The sequence below is a fragment of the Lolium perenne genome, chromosome 4 (genome assembly GCF_019359855.2).
Source record: "Lolium perenne isolate Kyuss_39 chromosome 4, Kyuss_2.0, whole genome shotgun sequence".
Taxonomy (NCBI): domain Eukaryota; kingdom Viridiplantae; phylum Streptophyta; class Magnoliopsida; order Poales; family Poaceae; genus Lolium; species Lolium perenne.
Genome location: NC_067247.2, coordinates 1,104,841 through 1,123,235, shown reverse-complemented (window position 1 = coordinate 1,123,235; position 18,395 = coordinate 1,104,841). Strand labels below are relative to the sequence as shown.

The 18,395-nt window shown below is 41.4% G+C and overlaps 1 protein-coding gene across 2 annotated transcripts; it reads right to left on the bottom strand.

Annotated features, from left to right (window-relative positions):
• Positions 1-1,599: 1,599 nt before the first annotated feature.
• LOC127349346 (ubiquitin-conjugating enzyme E2-23 kDa) lies at positions 1,600-3,762 on the bottom strand. Of its 2 annotated transcripts, none has more exons than XM_051375077.2 (6): positions 3,572-3,762; positions 3,362-3,441; positions 2,473-2,587; positions 2,339-2,409; positions 2,080-2,208; positions 1,600-1,989 (listed from the first exon to the last, which is right to left on the bottom strand). In XM_051375077.2, exons 1-6 carry the CDS (start codon positions 3,613-3,615, stop codon positions 1,853-1,855), a joined length of 576 nt encoding a protein of 191 aa, XP_051231037.1. In that variant the 5' UTR covers positions 3,616-3,762; the 3' UTR covers positions 1,600-1,852. The 2 variants fall into 2 exon arrangements, with proteins under 2 accessions (XP_051231037.1, XP_051231038.1); XM_051375078.2 differs by having other exon boundaries at positions 2,339-2,391; positions 3,572-3,750.
• Between the last annotated feature and the right edge of the window lie 14,633 nt (positions 3,763-18,395).

The following is an 18,395-nucleotide window of genomic DNA, read 5'->3' as shown; positions in this document are numbered from 1 at the left end:
CCTCCACCACCACCACCACGCTGTCGTGCTGCTGGGATTTCGAGGAGATCTACCACACCTCCACTGCCCGTTGGAACAGGAAGAGGAAGGACTTCATCGACACCGTACGTGCGACCGAGTACGAAAGTGCTACCGGAACGATCGACTACATTAACCACGAGATCTGATCTCGCTAAGGATTTGGATCTACGAGGGTTAGTTCTCATATATCTCGTTGCGCCGATCTCATAGATTAGATTTTGGCTTTTCCATAGATTGGATCTTGGATTTATTCGTCTTTGCGATAGAATTTTTTTGTTTTCCATGCATCGAACCCATCAGCCGACATACCACGGTGGTGTGTCGGTGGTACGTTTTGCCTCTTGAAAAGAAAGTATAATTTTTTTCTTAAATCTAAATAACTCATATTTTCTTTTTGATTTTGAGGAATCTAATTGGTTGTTGTTGAAATCGGATGTAAAATTTTCCGTAGATACATTTGTATATAAATTGGTTTTCATCGGAGGTCGGATGCAACCAAAAAAAATCGTTTATCGAAAGATAACGCCATTTTGCAAAAAAAAAATTGACATTCATGTTTGTTAATTTTTCTTAATGCTGGATGACATAACAATACATGGGCATCTCGAAGGATTTTATTTTTCAAAATTTCTATCATTTTCTTTTATTTGTTCAAACTTTAAAGGTGTTCCATGGAGGGGTGGGGGGTGGACAGAAAAATGTGTGCCCGCCTTACCGCCGGCGCACCGCTATAGTGGAGCGCCTATCAATTTACCACCGGCGTCCCACTATAGATTTGCGCTGGGGGTAAGGGGTCTCTGATTTTGCCCTGGCCCAGGCCCTGGTCTACCCTTATCCTTGGCGCGTCAATTTTCCGTTGCGCCGACAGTATTTGGGCACCACTGGTGCAACAAATATTGGGTCGCCGGCGGACTGATCTTTGGGTGCGCCGGTGGTAGTTCTAGGCCTATAAGCCTTTTTCTAGTAGTGATCATGCCTTTGTGTAGCATACCATATATTTCTGCTTTATGCTCGGTAATACTTTTTATGCCCATGTTACACAAAGTTAACATTGACTCACTTGATAATCTATGAAGTTTGGTTTTTTCCTTAGATGGAGCCGTTGAGTCACTGATCTTTTATTATTTTCTACTGCGATGATAGGTGCTTATGTAGCAAAAAAGTTTGACAACATATCAGTTATGGAGGTTAAAGGTGTGCCATCACAAACTAATTATTATTCAATTGTCGCTCCCAGTTTGTGATATTAATTTTGTCTACTTAAGCTTTGGATGATTCTGCTATGGATTTTTCTTTATTGACGTTTGCACAGTGTTTTTTTTTGCGGGGGACGTTTGCACAGTGTTGACTGAAAGTTAATGCTTATTACTGTAATCATATTAGATTTTGGTTATTCCGTGAGAGTGGACTATAAATCAGCTTGACCGAGATGATGTTAATTGTTGTGCATGTTTTTAGAGTTATAATTAGGCACACATACAGCACAAATACCCAGAGACAACATACGGCAGTAGCCACACACACACGCATGAACTGGAAATACACAGGGCCGGCACATCCTGATCGATCCTCGCTCAGTGACCAACTGAAGAAACATTACTTGGACACAGCCAAATGACAAAAGTTATTCACAGCGACATGACACTGACAGTGGGGGAGCTAGTTCAACTGGAACTGACTTCACACACAGTACGAAACGACTGATGATGGCTGATGACTTTCTTCAGCATCTGCCATGGCAGCATGATCAGTAATAAGTGTGCACCCTATGTACAGACTGACAGACAACATTATCCTGCTTGCTGCATCACTGGCTGGATGGCTGAGCTAACTATGGATCGGCGGTGCCCATGATGGCCTCGTCGGCTGAGTCGTCGCCGTAGCCTTCGGCGTCACTCAGCTCCTCATCATCGCTCTCCTCCTCCTCCAAGGATACGTCTTCAGGCGTGGCGTATCTCTCGCAGTACTCTGAACAGATATAGTATGGAGCTTAATGTTCGGAATCAATCCACTTGGTTAGATAGAAATGAAACTCAGAGGTGCTGGTGCGAATCAAACCTTTGACTTTCTGGTCGTAGGCGTTCTTGTCGCGCATCATCAGCGAGGCCGCGTCGCCGTTCAAGGGGTCCGAGGGATTCGGGTACAGGAGGAGCTGCGGCAGGAACACCTCGAAGATGTTCACGAGGTCTGCATCACAAGATACAAAAATGGTGTGTACGTGCACCCTCTTTGTTAGTTAATATGAACACAGAGACAGAGGTGGATACATCTTGCTGCGTATGACAATTACTAGCTTTTTTTAATCAAGATCGATTACCGAACATCGGGCTCCAGGTCTGGTTGATCACATCCAGGCACACGGAACCGGACCTGAACAAAAAGGACGAACTGACGATGAACATAGTAGGTGAACAGAGTGATTTTCTGTAATACTAAAAGTCATGAGCTTACATCTCGTCGACGTTTGGGTGGTATATCTTGTTGGTGAACCCGATGGAAGGCGATTTGTAAGGGTAGGCCTCCGTCAGTTCAACCCTCACCTTCCAAACGCCACCCTGGTAAAGACCTGCAGAAAAGAACCTGGGTGATTAACTGCGAAATGGACTCATCATATGCCCTGAAACTTTCTAATAAAACTTAAATATGTATCAGCTCTCAAAGAGAAACTCCAAGCATTCAGTTTCTTTGTTCATCTTGCTTTATCTCCATCTACAGAGCTCAAGTGTATGCTAATGCACCGTCACCTCGATCCACTAGCACTCGAGTGTTGATGAAGTTGGACAGCTGACCGGAATAGGCACTAGTCCAGTACTCTAATCTCACGAGATCGAGAGGGGATACTGTGATGTGGACGAAGCACCTACCAGTTGATTGGGATTAATAATAAGCCTATGCTCATCTAGTCAGGCCATGTGGATATTTTTCTAAGAACAAAATCAGGTCGTCTGGATGTGGTATAGAATTATTTGTGACACAAACTTGCAAGAGTATCCTTTCTCCTCACAATGGCATGAAACAAGTGGAACTCTACGTTTGGCACGTGCGCCAACAGAGGAGCTACTCTCTGAACATTTTATGTTTTTGGTCCTGAAAGGCTGAAACTGTCTAAGGGGAACAATCTCGTAGACAGTTCACCTCTCATAATCCTTCGAGTACCACCACCATTCTAATCAATAAACAAGTTTCTCTCTCTCTCTCTCTTTTTGCTACTTTCATTTGAATTATATATCAGGAAAAGCAAACTGCGCACTCATCAAATGAATCTAGACCTAATTAAGAGAAGAAGAAAAAACAGTAGGATTGGATGGGACGGGACGATGAGGAGGAGGAGGAGACATACTGTCGTTAGGGCCATGGAAGTGGACGTAGAACTCCTGCATCCCGTCGTTGATCATGTCCACCTTGTAGTCGCTCATCATCCTGACGGGCAAACCAGAAAAAGAAAGGCAGAGGATTGAGAACCGAGCAAAGCTCAATCAACAAAGTCAAAGCCGGGCAGAGATTCATGAGATGAGATGTGTAGAAGAGGAGGGGCAGGGGATTCACTGACAGCTTCATGAGATCCATTTCCCTTCTCTTGCTTGGGGAAGACATGGTCTCTGCCTGGCTGGCTGGCTGGCTTGATTTTTCTTCCTTCTCTGTCTGTCTCCCCCCTATTTTCTGCTTGGGCAGAGCAGAGCTTATGTGTGTCTGTGAAAGAACAAGGACAGGTGGTGTGGTATGGGGAGCACAGTAGTCTAGAAGAAGAGGGGTGGGAGGAGTGGTGGAAGGGTTAATCCCTCCATAAACAAATAATAATGTATTCCACAAGTCCGCCCAAAAGGTTTACGTCCACACAAGAACAGGGTACTTGGTTATTCATTTTTCTATTTTAACGTTGCTGACACTAGTGGATGGATCAGTCTCACGATGAAACTCTTAATCAGGATAATAATGCAAGTTGTTGCTGGAACTAGAGGATAGATTAGATGGATGAATTAGTATCTCATAATGACAAGGACTGTACCTTTCTTATTTGTATCATATATTTGTAGGGAAAAATAATAATACAACCTTGTTTGGTACTGCTAGCAGATTGATTTTGATTCCCAGAGATTCCATGCTTTTGCATACGTGACCACTCCACCTTCTCTTGTTTTCTTTGCACGCCATCAATGAAGGAGATTCCGTCATAACCTTTCTCTTCAACTACAGCCAACAATTATTTGGATTTGGATGGGGCACTGCCACGTTGCCCCCGTTGCTTCCATCAGTCATCCTCCTTATCTCTAACCCCGCATGAGTAGTATACTTTTGAAACCTCGCTAATAACTACCATAACACATCTTCTTCATAATTATATTTGGTATCTCTCGATATTAATATTCTCTTTATCAAAAATGACGCATATCCCCTGTCCTCCTTTCGTCATTATTATAATCGATTATGCTATATTTTTGCTCACATAAATGATGTTATATTTAGTTTCGAAAACTTTGTTGGTACAAGAAACTTTCCAGAGCCGCCATCAACCATCCAAACCGACAAGGCCCCACGTGTCCTCTCGACTACCAACGAGAGCTCGCTGCCAATCCTCCTGCAAGCCCGAGAGCTCCTCAGAGCATCTCTAGCCAAAAGAGCAGATTTTAGAGAAGCAAACACCTCTCTATCCTTTAGAGGAGAATATTTGCTCTTTTGAAAGAGTGACTCTTATAGCTAGGTCTTTTGAAAGAGCAAATATTATAGAGAAGCAAACACATCTCTATTCTCTCTTTCATAGGATTTTCTACCTAATTTCTGTAATATCCCAGATTTAGAGCCTACAAAAAGAGAAAATAGAGATGTGTTGTCAACACCCGGATTTTTAAGTCCGGATGCCTATTATGTCATACATCGCAATCCCAGGAATATTATTGTTGCGAGGCATAATAGTTAAGAATCACCGTCATCATTTATTACAAACCATAATGTCTTACAAATTGGAATCACATGATCCATATTACACGAATAGTTGATCTATTGATCAACGAACAACACAAGTTCATAGCGGAAGCGTAAAGATAAATGGACTCTCTAGTCCACAGGCCAACGCTTGACGTTAGAAGCTCCTAATTGTGGTAGATGTCATGCTGATCGTCATCCTCGTACTGCTGCTCGGCTTCATAGTCTGGCCATTTGAATAGCCAGGGACAAAGCCGTGAGTACTTTAAGTACTCGCAATCTAATACTAATGTAAGTACTAACATTACTATTGAGAGTGTTCTAAGCTCTAAGGTTATTTGCATAAAGCCAATTTTAGTTTAGAAACCTTTTAGTAGACAACTTCTCATGTGCTAACTAACTCAAGTGGGAACATTAGTGTCATCCCCACAACTCTGTTGTGATTCAAATTCAAAGTCACCGTTCAAGTTCAAAATCACAAGTCACAAAGATATAAATTCTGATGACGGAAACAGTATGGCCTTTCCAACTGTCCATGACCGCGGGCGCGGCTATTCGAATAGGTTTACACTCTGCAGAGGTTGCACACTTGTGCCACAACATTTGATTACATCCGTCATGGATAAACCCCGAATAATCGTAACTCAGTACGCAGATCATCAACCGTTAACATTTCACTTACCCACCCTAGTATAGGCACCTCTCCCCATGAGCTTGGCCTCCCGGTGAAAACCAACTGTTAACCCGGGAACTGCACAGGGCTTGGCCGTACAATTCACCTCAATTCACATCATTTCTCAACAACGGAGGCAGCCTCAAGCATAACCCCTATGATGTATGTTCAGAGGGAACCCATACTAAGACACATAAATTTCCAGCTAAGCCTTACCCATAATCAGGTATTGTGGGGGTACTCAAAAATTGGAAAGGTATTGCATCCGACTCAATCATCAGTTTTTAGCCATTTCACCAAGTCAAATTCATGTCATATTCACCTTCAAAATCTTTCAATGGAAATGACTCATCATTCCAAGGTTTTCAACATCATCATTTCACAAACACATGTTCCCATCTAGAGTAGTCATTTTTAATTTAGCACTAGCATCTAGGTATGAGGGGTGCTAAGTACTTTGTTTTGCTTCTAGGCTAACTTTGATACTCTTGTACTAATCCAATGTTAACCAAGTGAATCATGAATCAAAAAGTACTTTGATAAAACAAAAGTAAATAAAGCTTGGAAAGTAAAACTGGGAAATAGGATCATGACATAAAGTAAATGGGTAATGCCTTGCTCATGGTGAGCTTTGCACTTTGCAAGAGTATTATCTTGCCTTGGTCGGGGAATTGGTCAAAGTGGTCTTCTTCTCCTTGGAAGTAGACCTCCTCCTCCTCTTGATACTCCTCGGTACTAGCGTCTAAATACGAATACGGAGTACACAATCATCATACCAAACTTATTTACTAACTAGGCACACTCATGATGCACATCACTTAAACTAGCATCACACATTACTATTAAGTTGGTGGATGTGCTTTTTCTTATTATTTAAGAAAATAATTTTCTCTCATACTAATTTAGATGTTACTTTTAATTACTTAGAGAAATAATTTCCTCTCATTATCTTATTAAGATTTAATTTCTCTCATGAATAATATGTGACCTAGGTTGACCAAAGTCAACCTCTTCACACTTATCATTTAAGAAAATGATTTAAATGACGTGAGCACCTCATACACCTTAATCTTAGCATGGTAGAGATTTAATATCATCAACAAATCATATAATACCTAATTGACCAGAGTCTCTACCTCATTTTGAGTTGTTGGTGACAAGATTTAAATGAGAGAAAAACTCCCATGAGATTTATTAATAGTTTTGGACAATATCTTTGACTAGAAATAGCCATAAAGTCCTTTAATTAAACTAGGCCATGATCATTCAAAGTAAGCATGGCATATTTTTGCAGAAACAATTAGTACAAGTGTAATGTGATTTATAGGAGTTGGAATTAACTTAAAAGCCTGTATGGTTGATTTTTAATAATTATTCTAAGGCAGAAAAGTCCCTGCTTTGTTTATTTTCTCACTTTAATTCTATAACAGATCTAGGGTACAATCCAGTGGCATTGTGTAGATAATTTCCTAAGCTTTCCAAATATATAAAATTTTAAAAATTTGGCCCAGTAGATTTGTCCCAATTAAATTTCAAAGTTACCATCAGATTGATATATTTCTCTATTTTGCAATTTTGAATTTGAAACGTGGGCTGGCGGGAACTTAAAAGGGTTGTGCAGTGCGAGAAGAAAATGGGCCGGCCCAGTATCTCTACGGGCCAGCTGACAAGGCGGGGGCCACCTGTCATTGGGGCGTGGCCAGCGAAACGGTACGGGAAACAACAGCCGTGCGATTAGAACGCGATCGCACGGTCGAGGTGCGTCGTCGTCGCCGACGAGAGATGAACTTACTTGCGGCGACGGTAGGGGGTCGGCGAGCTCGTCGGAGCTCCGACGATCGTCGGAGATGTGCGTGGCTACGTTGTCGTCGATGAGGAAGCCAACGGTAGCAGTGGCGTCACCTGGGGCAGCTCCTTCTCCGGCGAGCTCCGTGTACTGGCGGCGGCGATGATCTTGCGATTGAGGCAGTGCGGTGGCTAATCGAGCAAATTGAGAGGTCGAGGAGAGTCGTGGTGAGGAGAGGAAGTGTTCTGCGTGCTCAATTTGAGAGGTGGAGTTCTCCTTTTATAGGAGAGGGAGGTGGCCGTGGAGCGGAGCTAGGGTCGCCGTCATCGTCGCCGTTCCAAGGTAGCGAAGAGGCAAGGCATGGGCGCGTCGGGTTGCTGCTGCACTGGCGAAGATGACGCGCGTGATCGCGGCGCAGAAGGGGCTCTGTAGCGATGGCGCGTTTGATGGGAGCTTGCAGGTCAGGGTTGCGTCGCGTTGACGATGACGTTGGCCATGGCGCTCCCGTGGTCAAACCACCGTGTCTGCGAGCTTGCTGGTCGTCTGGCGCGTCGACTGGCGAGCGGAGCAGGTGAGTGGATGCGAGGAGCGTTGGCGCTCGTCACGTTCTGGCGCGTCCAGGGCGCTCGCCGTGCGCGCACTGGCGCGTGCGTGTGCACGCCTGGGCGCATCTGGCCACGTCGTGTTCTCGTCGTTGTGATGCAATTTTTCGACGGGGCAGAGTCTGGTCGTGCTCAGGAGAGTGAGAGGGAGTGGTGTGACAAGGTGGAGCAGGCTGGAATGGAGAGGTGAGGGAGATGGCACGAGCTGGCCATGCCATGCCACGGCATGGTCATGCTCTGGTCGATTTTGTCCAGCAGAGGTGGAGGCAAGTGGTGATACTGGTGCTGTGAGGTGAGTTGAGGCTCCAGGGGTGCAGTGGGGTGCCAGAACTTGGACTTGGTCTTCTCAAAAACCAGCATGGGCATGAATTCTAGCCCTGCCTCACAAGTGTTCGATGAAATGCCCGAAAGAAACTTATTTTTGAATTTTGCAAATCTTTTTGGTGGGTTGTAATCATATATTAAATGGAGTAGAATGGTGGTGGTGGTGGTCAAAATGGAGTTGAATTGCAAAATTTCATTTTGCATATGATCTTAATTTTGTTTCAATGTCACCACTTGGCTTGCTTTTAATTTGAATTTGAGGCAGAGTTTGGGGTTGGGGTTTTGAGCAAAGTTGTTGTCCTTGATGTTGTCTTGGAAGAGGTGCAAAGAGTTGGTCAAGTGTAGAAGTAAAATCTCAAAAATCAGGGGCTCAAAGTGGGTATCATGATGAAATTGTCACATATGACCATAATCACATGTGAGCAAAAATTTGATTCAAATTTGGTTTGAATTGAGTTTGATTGTTTCCAAAAGTGTTAATAAGTGTTTAGTATCCATTTACAACTAATGGTGCAAACCAAAATGGTCTAGGTTAAGGTTTTGCAAAAATGGCATAGGCCATATGTGTGTGTGGAATTGATTTTTATAATTTCTTTTCTATTTTCTTTTTCTTTGACTTTGGATGATCAAGTGATCATTGTTAGGGTTTTAGAGTAATTGTAAACACATAAGCAAGCATCATGGAAAAGGCACACTCAAATAATTAATAAGGTGATCTATATGCATAGTCCTATATGATGAGAAAAAGTTTTTGTTGGCTCAAATTTTTGGATACTTGGAATCTCTCTCTTGTTCCTTTTATTGAAAACTTGGGATGTTACATGTGTGCATTGCATTCATGCATAGAAAATTCAGGGAATTTTCGCGCTTTCAAATAAAACTCATCAAGTCTCAATGTGACCTTTGCTAAACCCTTGTTTTAGGTAGACATAATTTGATCCATATGTTGGATCAAAAAGAACTAGAACTATTACAACAACACATTCTCTAAGAATTAAACTCTAACTTATTAATACTTAAAATTTAGCAACTACCTTTGTGTTTAATTTAATTCACTCCTAAACTTATTACCAAATATGGTAAACCACAAGGTCTATAGTGCATAAAAGCCACTCATTCTTATTTAAATCATAACTTAATAAATATATGGAATATCATACAACTAAATCTGTTTACATTACGAATTATAGTTCAAACTATTTGAATAAAACTAACTATGAGTATTTTGAAACTCATATGATCATGTCTTGGTGGAATCAAACACAAACTATCCAAAATTAAGGAATAACCTTCAATTTTGAAATATTGACCAATATTATAATATAAATCCAATCATATATGATATGGTGCATTATTCACAAGTATAAAAGTATTCACATGACATTAAGATACAAATGCTGCTTGGATATCCAAAAATAAATCATATGAGAGGATAATATACATGCCATATAGGATAAAAATATCTACATGACTTGCATCTCAAGCTATGCCACCTCGTGTTCAAAGGATTGCTGTGGATGAGGGCATGCATGACAACCAAGCATCTTACTCATCAAACCAAAACAAGTCCTCCAACTATGTGTCATGATATTAGAGCTTGTCCAGACCTATAAAACGAGCCAGACCCTTCATCCATTTGATCATCTAGTACCATGCTACAAGGAAACCAAAACCTTTAGACCATCCATATCAAATTTGTTGAAAAATAAGCTACAAAATATAGCAAGGTAGAATTCCTAGGCAGACCATATATTTACAAGATCATATCATCATATTTTGAGTAGAGCCCTAGGATGTTGATGTCTACGCACGCTTCTATTCCTGTAGACAGTGTTGGGCCTCCAAGAGCAGAGATTTGTAGAACAGCAGCAAGTTTCCCTTAAGTGAATCACCCAAGGTTTATCGAACTCAGGGAGGTAGAGGTCAAAGATATCCCTCTCAAGCAAGCAGCCCTGCAATTAAGATACAAGAAGTCTCTTGTGTCCCCAACACACCTAATACACTTGTCAGATGTATAGGTGCACTAGTTCGGCGAAGAGATAGTGACATACAACTAATATGGATGATTATAAGTAGTAATTGCAATCTAAAATAAAAATGGCAGCAAGCAAACATGTAGCAGAACTTGTTGGAAACGGTGTTTCAATGCTTAGAAACAAGGCCTAGGGATCGTACTTCACTAGTGGACACTCTCGACAATGATCACATAATTGAATAAATAAATGCTACTCTCTAACACTCTCTTGTTGGATAACAAACACCATTCATTGTGTAGGGCTACAGAAGCACACCTCAAGCCGGAGTAAACAAGCTCCACAACGTCCGGAGTTCATATTAAAGTAACCTCTAGAGTGCATAATAGACCGTTGCAATTTAGACCGAGTACTAACATAGCATACACACTGTCACCAATAGCTATGAAAGGGGGAATTGATCACATCAATACTATCATAGTAATAGTTAACTTCATAATCTACAAGAGATTACAATCATAACCTACGCCAAGTACTACATGATGCACACACTGTCAACTTTACATCATGGAGGAGGAATAGACTACTTTAATAACATCACAAGAGTAGCACATAGATTAATAGTGATACCAAGCTCATGATCACATAAAGATCACACCATGGGAGAGAGAGATGAACCACATAGCTACCGGTAGAGCCCTCAGCCTCGGGGGAGAACTACTCCCTCCTCATCATGGGAGACAGCAACGGCGACAAAGATGGCAATGGAGTCGATGGAGATGACTTCCGGGGGCACTTCCCCGTCCCGGCGGCGTGCCAGAAAAGAGATTCTGTCCCCCGAAACTTGTCTTCGCGATGGCGGCGGCTACGGAAGTCTTCGTGGAATATCGTCGGGTCTGTTAGGGTTTTCGCGACGGATAGAATATATAGGCGAAAGGGCGGAGTCGGAGGAGTCCCTAGGTGGGGTCCCCACCTGGCGGCGCGGCCAAGGGGTGGCCCGCGCCCCCTATGGTGTGGGCTCCTCGTGGCCCCTCTTCGTCTCTCCTTCGGACTCCGTGAAGCCCCTGGAAAAATAGGAACGTGGCCTTTTGTTTCGTCCAATTCCGAGAATATTTCCTGTGTAGAATTTCTGAAACCAAAAACAGCAGAAAACAGGAACTGGCACTTCGGCATCTTGTTAATAGGTTAGTTCCGAAAAATGCATCAAAATGATATAAAGTATGAATAAAACATGTAGGTATTATCATAAAACTAGCATGGAACATAAGAAATTATAGATACGCTGGAGACGTATCAATCATCCCCAAGCTTAGTTCCTACTCGCCCTCGAGTAGGTAAACGATAAAATGGATAATTTCTGAAGTGACATGCTACTATCATAATCTTGATCAATACTATTGTAAAGCATATGAGATGAATGAAGTGATCCAAAGCAATGGTAAAGATACTGACTAAACAACTGAATCATATAGCAAATACTTTTCATGAATAGTACTTTCAAGACAAGCATCAATAAGTCTTGCATAAGAGTTAACTCATAAAGCAATAAATTCTTAATAGAAGGTTTTGAAGCAACACAAAGGAAGATATAAGTTTCAGCAGTTGCTTTCAACTTCAACATGTATATCTCATGGATAATTGTCAACACAAAGTAATATGATGAGTGCAATAAGCAAGCATGTAAGAATCAATGCACACAGTTGACACAAGTGTTTGCTTTTAAGATAGAAAGAAGTAGGTAAACTGACTCAACATAAAGTAAAAGAAAGGCCCTTTGCAGAGGGAAGGCAGGTATTACTCATGTGCTAGAGCTTTTATTTTGAAAACATGGAAACAATTTTGTCAACGGTAGTAATAATTCATATGTGTTATGCATAAAACATCCTATAAGTTGCAAGCCTCATGCATCGAATACCAATAGTGCTCGCACCTTGTCCTAATTAGCTCGGATTTCCATGGATTATCATTGCATTACATATGTTTCAACCAAGTGTCACAAAGGGGTACCTCTATGCCACCTGTACAAAGGTCCAAGGAGATAGATCGCATTTGATTTCTCAATTTTGATAAATCTCAACTTGAGGACATCCATACCGGGACAACATAGAAAACAGATAATGGACTCCTCTCTAATGCTTAAGCATTCAACAACAGATAATATTCTCATAAGAGATTGAGGATTAATGTCCAAACTGAAACTTCCACCATGATACATGGCTTTGGTTGGCGGCCCAATGTTGTTCTCTAACAATATGCATACTCAAACCATTCAACACATGGCAAATCACCCTTACTTCAGACAAGACGAACATGCATAGCAACTCACATGATATTCAACAAATAGTGTAACAGTTGATGGCGTCCCCAGAAACATGGTTATCGCTCAACAATCAACTTATAAGAAATAAGATACATAAGCAACATATTCTTTACCACAATAGTTTTTAAGCTACTTTCCCATGAGCTATATATTGCAAAGACAAGGAATGAAATTTTAAAGGTAGCACGCAAGCAATTTACTTGGAATGGCAGAGAAATACCACATAGTAGGTAGTTATGGTGGACACAAATGGCATAAGTTTTGGCTCAAGGTTTTGGATGCACGAGAAGCATTCGCTCTCAGTACAAGGCTTTGGCTAGCAAGGTTGTTTGAAGCAAACACAAGTATGAACCGGTACAGGTGGTCTGAGAATGACGAGTGTGCTTTCGAAAACTTACATAAGAATATATTGCAAGCATTATAAGACTCTACACTGTCTTCCTTGTTGTTCAAACACTTTTACCAGAAAATATCTAGACTTTAGAGAGACCAATCATGCAAACCAAATTTCAGCAAGCTCTACAGTAATTCTCCACTAATAGGTTCAAACTACATGATGCAAGAGCTTAAACATGATCTATTTGAGAGCTCAAAACAATTGCCAAGTATCAAATTATTCAAGATAATATACCAATTACCACATGAAGCATTTTCTGTTTCCAACCAAATAGCAATAAATGCAGCAGCTTTTAACTTTTGCCATGAACATTAAAAGTAAAACGAAGAACACAAGTGTTCATATGAAAAAGCGGAGCGTGTCTCTCTCCCACACAAGGATTGCTAGGATCCAATTTCTTCAGAGAATGAAAATAACAAAACGAAAATAAAAGCACACAGATGCTCCAAGTAACACTACTAGGAAAAGGCTTACTGCCGGCGCACCAAAAAGCACTACTGCCGGCGGACCAGCGCTCGCCGGTGCGAACGGGCCAGTGATAAAGGCTTATTGCCGGCGCACCATCTTGCTCGCCGGTGGTAACTCGATTTATCACCGGCGCACCAGCCTAGTGCACCGGCGGTATGTTTTCTAGGATTCTAAAAAAGCAGATCTAGATCTAGATCTAGGTCGGTCGCGTTCTAGGTCGTAGGTCAAGTTCTAGGTCGTGCCTTGGAGATGTACCGCCGCCACCGTGGTCATCTGCTTACAAAGAAGAAGTGGTCGCCGGTGTGGTCGTCGGTGATCATCGGGGTGAGAGGAGGTGGCCGGACCAGGGGTGAGAGGAGGTGATGCTTGAGGAGGGGCTCGCCAGCGAGATGCTTGAGGAGGTGCTCACCGGTGAGTAGCTTGAGGAGGTGCTCCGGTGAGATAGCTTGAGGAGGTGCTGTGGGGAGTAGCTTGAGGAGGTGCTCCGGTGAGTAGCTTAAGGAGGTGCTCGCCGGAGGGAGGGATTAGAGGGGTAAAAAGGTAGGAGAGGGGGAAAATGGAGGAGAAGAGAAGGTGGCCGGAGGGAGGAAGAGAGGAGGAGGAGGAGAAGTGAAAGAGAAGATGGGGAAATGGAAGAGAGAGAAGGTGCATCGGGCTAGTTTGGCATATATAGCCTAAGTTACTGCCGGCGCACCTATATGGCGGTGCGCCGGGGGTATTTTTTAATTTTCTTCCTCAAAATCTAAAACCTGAAAAAAGTCCTGTTTCTGTTTTCCAATTGGCGAATCCATTTTTTGTCCAAAAGGCCATAGGCCGTTGAATTCGAATAGGAAATTTCGAGTAGATCGATTTTGATATAAAAAAGTTTTTCATCGGAGGTCGTATGCAACCAGAAAACCCGTTTTACCGAAAGATGACGCCATTTTGCATAATATATCGAAATTCATTTTTTCAAATTTTGATGAAAGCTAGATTACATAATACATGGGCAGTTCAAAGGATTTTATTTTTTGAATTTTCTATCATTTTCTTTTATTTTTTCAAAAACTGAAAAGGCGATTCCTGGGGGGGGGGGGTGAAGAGAAAAATCTAGGCACCTTACCCCCGGCGCACCTCTATGGTGGTGCGCTGGTGGTCAATTGTCTACCACCGGCGCACCACCATAGAGGTGCGCCGGGCGTAAGGTGCCCAGATTTTTTCTTCCGGCCAGACCTCTTCGAATTTTATCCCCGGCGAACTAATTTTTTTTGTGCGCCGGCAGTATAGGTTCTTCACCGGCGCGGCCTAATTTGGCTCGCTGGCGGTATTTACCACCGGCGCGCGTCAATGATGGTGCGCCGGCACTTTTCCGTGCAGCTATAGCCCTTTTCCTAGTAGTGTAAAGCACATAATTAAGATGTGACGGAATAAAAATATAGTTTCACTAGAGGGGACCTGATAAGTTGTTGATGAAGAAGGGGATGCCTTGGGCATCCCCAAGCTTAGATGCTTGAGTCTTCTTGAAATATGCAGGGATGAACCACGGGGGTATCCCCAAGCTTAGACTTTTCACTCTTCTTGATCATATCATATCAATATATCATCCTCCTCTCTTGATCCTTGAAAACTTCCTCCACACCAAACTCAAAACAATCTCATTAGAGGGTAGTGCATAATCAAAAACTCACATGTTCAGAGAGGACACAATCATTCCCAACACTTCTGGACATTACCTAAGGTTACTGAAATTTAATGGAGCAAAGAAATCCACTCAAACACAGTAAAGGAGGCAGTGTGAAATAAAAGGCAGAATCTGTCAAAACAGAACAGTCCGTAAAGACAAATTTTTTCAAGGCACTTAACTTGCTCAGATGAAAAAGCTCAAATTGAATGAAAGTTGTGTACATATCTTAGGATTACTCATGAATTTTTGCAGATTTTATAGACTCTCCTACAGAGAGATTAACTCAAATTCGTGACAGCTAAAAATCTGTTTCTGCGCAGCAATCCAAATCTAGTATCAACTTTAATATCAAAGACTTTACTTGGCACAACAATGCAATAAAATAAAGATAAGGAGAGGTTGATACAGTAGTAACAACTTCCAAGACACAACAAAACAATAGCAAAATAAAAACATGGGTTATCTCCCAAGAAGTGCTTTCTTTATAGCCATTAAGATGGGCTCAGTAATTTTAATGATGTTCTCGCAAGCAATAAGAGTTGAAGCAAAAGAGAGCATCAAAAGCAAATAAGAAACACTTTTAAGTCTAACCCACATCCTATGAAAAGGAATATTGTACACAAATAAATTCATGTAGAACAAAGTGACAAACATAGGAAGATAAAACACGAGTAACTTCAAAATTTTCAGCATGTAGAGAGGTGTTTTAGTACCATGAAAATTTCTACAACCATATTTTCCTCTCTCATAATAATTTCCAGTAGCATCATGAACAAACTCAACAATATAACTATCACATAAAGCATTCGTATCATGAGTCTCATGCACAAAATAATTACTACTCCCAACATAAGCAAAGTCATTCTTATTAATTGTAGTGGGAGCAAATTCAATAAAGTAGCTATCATTACTATTCTCATCACCATAATCATCAAATATAGGAGGCATAGTATAATCATAATAAACTTTATCCTCCATAGTAGGTGGCACAAAAATACCACTATCATTATAATCATCGTAAATGGGAGGCAATGTATCATCAAAGTAAATTTTCTCCTCCATGCTTGGGAGACTAAAAATATCATGCTCATCAAAACCAGCTTCCCCAAGCTTAGAATTTTCCATAGCATTAGCAACAATGGTGTTCAAAGCATTCATACTAATAACATTGCCATTAGCATGCATATAAAGTTCCATAGGTTTTTTAATTTTCTCTTCAAACAGCTCATGTCCTAACTCAAGATAAATTTCATAAAGATCTCTAATTTTTTTGTTGTTTTCTATTAAGCCTAACTAGTGAAATAAAAACAAGAAACAAAAAGATGCAATTGCAGAATCTAAAGGAAATAACTTCGAGCACTCACACACCGGCAACAGTGCTAGAAAATAGCTTAGTAGTCGGAGGATGTGAATACCTTTTACCTTACCTCCCGGCAATGGCGCCAGAAAATAACTTGATGTCTACGCACGCTTCTATTCCTGTAGATAGTGTTGGGCCTCCAAGAGCAGAGGTTTGTAGAACAGCAGCAAGTTTCCCTTAAGTGAATCACCCAAGATTTATCGAACTCAGGGAGGTAGAGGTCAAAGATATCCCTCTCAAGCAACCCTGCAATTAAGATACAAGAAGTCTCTTGTGTCCCCAACACACCTAATACACATGTCAGATGTATAGGTGCACTAGTTCGGCGAAGAGATAGTGAAATACAACTAATATGGATGATTATAAGTAGTAATTGCAATCTGAAATAAAAATGGCAGCAAGCAAACATGTAGCAGAACTTGTTGGAAACGGTGTTTCAATGCTTAGAAACAAGGCCTAGGGATCGTACTTTCACTAGTGGACACTCTCGACAATGATCACATAATTGAATCAATAAATGCTACTCTCTAACACTCTCTTGTTGGATAACAAACACCATTCATGAGTGGAACGGTGTTTCACTTGTGTTATATCAGTGACTTGCTACTACAACATGTAGTGGTATGCTGGGTCACCGCAGCTTCCAAATAAAAAGGAAAAATTCACCTCGTTGCAGTGGTGAAGAAGAAGACTCGGTTGACGATGTCGATACCCCAACGGTGACACCTTGCGCGTGTGGATGGGCAACTCCACCGCAATCTTCATTAAGGATATGCTTGCCGGAGACGATGCCAACCCTAAGTCGGTAAGATATGACCGCGCAAAGGAGGAAGCCATACCGCAAGCGGAGAAGATCCGACTGAAACGTGACGGTGCCGGCGGCCCTGCTTCATCAAATTCGGCGACGATGGCAGTCGATTTGTACACGAAAACCCTAGGTTGCGTGGCCCGATGACGATGACAGGAGCAAGTGGCGGCAACACATAGTGGAGAGGGAGAGGCGGCGGAGCCTACGGGGACTCATGGAGGTAGCAACATGTCGTCAAGCTTGAAGGCGGCAGCGCAACGGTGCATTTATGAACGGGTAGGGGAGAAGCATCTTTTTTGCTCGTGGCAGTCGAGCAAAATACTCGCTGTGCAGGCCAACTCCTAAATTTTTTGGTCCTCTAACTGTTTTGTCATTTCGGTTAGGTGCGTTAGAGGAGCAAAAGGAAATCTTTTCCCAACTTTTGCTCATTTTTTCTCTTTCGGCTCGAGATTCTCGGAGGATGTCCAGCAATGAGCTCTATGGGTGATGTGTTGGGACTTAAAGGGCATGTTTGGCAGCCCACGAAGTTGTTTCACGGGAGGGCCTATATGCTCGTTTCCCTTTTTAGATTTTTCTTCTTTGTATTTCTTTTTTGAAATTTTCAAACTTTGATTATTTTAAAACTATAGGAAATCAAAGATCTGAACATTTTTTATCTCAACATTTTTCAGAATTTAATTTTTAAAAGTATGAACATTTTTCAAAAATGAACATTTTCCAATCTGAACAAATTTAAATATGAAAAAGTAAAATTGATCAAATTTCATATTTGAACAAGTTTCAAATGTATATATTTTTAAATCTGAATGAACTTCATAATCTGAACATCTTTCAATCTGAGAAAATTTCAAAATCTGAACATTTTTACATCTGAACAAATTATAAAATCTGAACAAAACTTAAAAATGTGAACACATTTGAATATTTTCTATATCTAAAAAATTCAAATCATGAAATGCTGTAAAAGGAAAACCAAAAAAGAAAGTTGAAAATAAAACCGAAAAAGAAAAGGTAAAAAAGGAAACAGACAACAAAAAAACAGTTTAGAGGAGCCTGACTTTGCACAGAACCTGTGAAAAA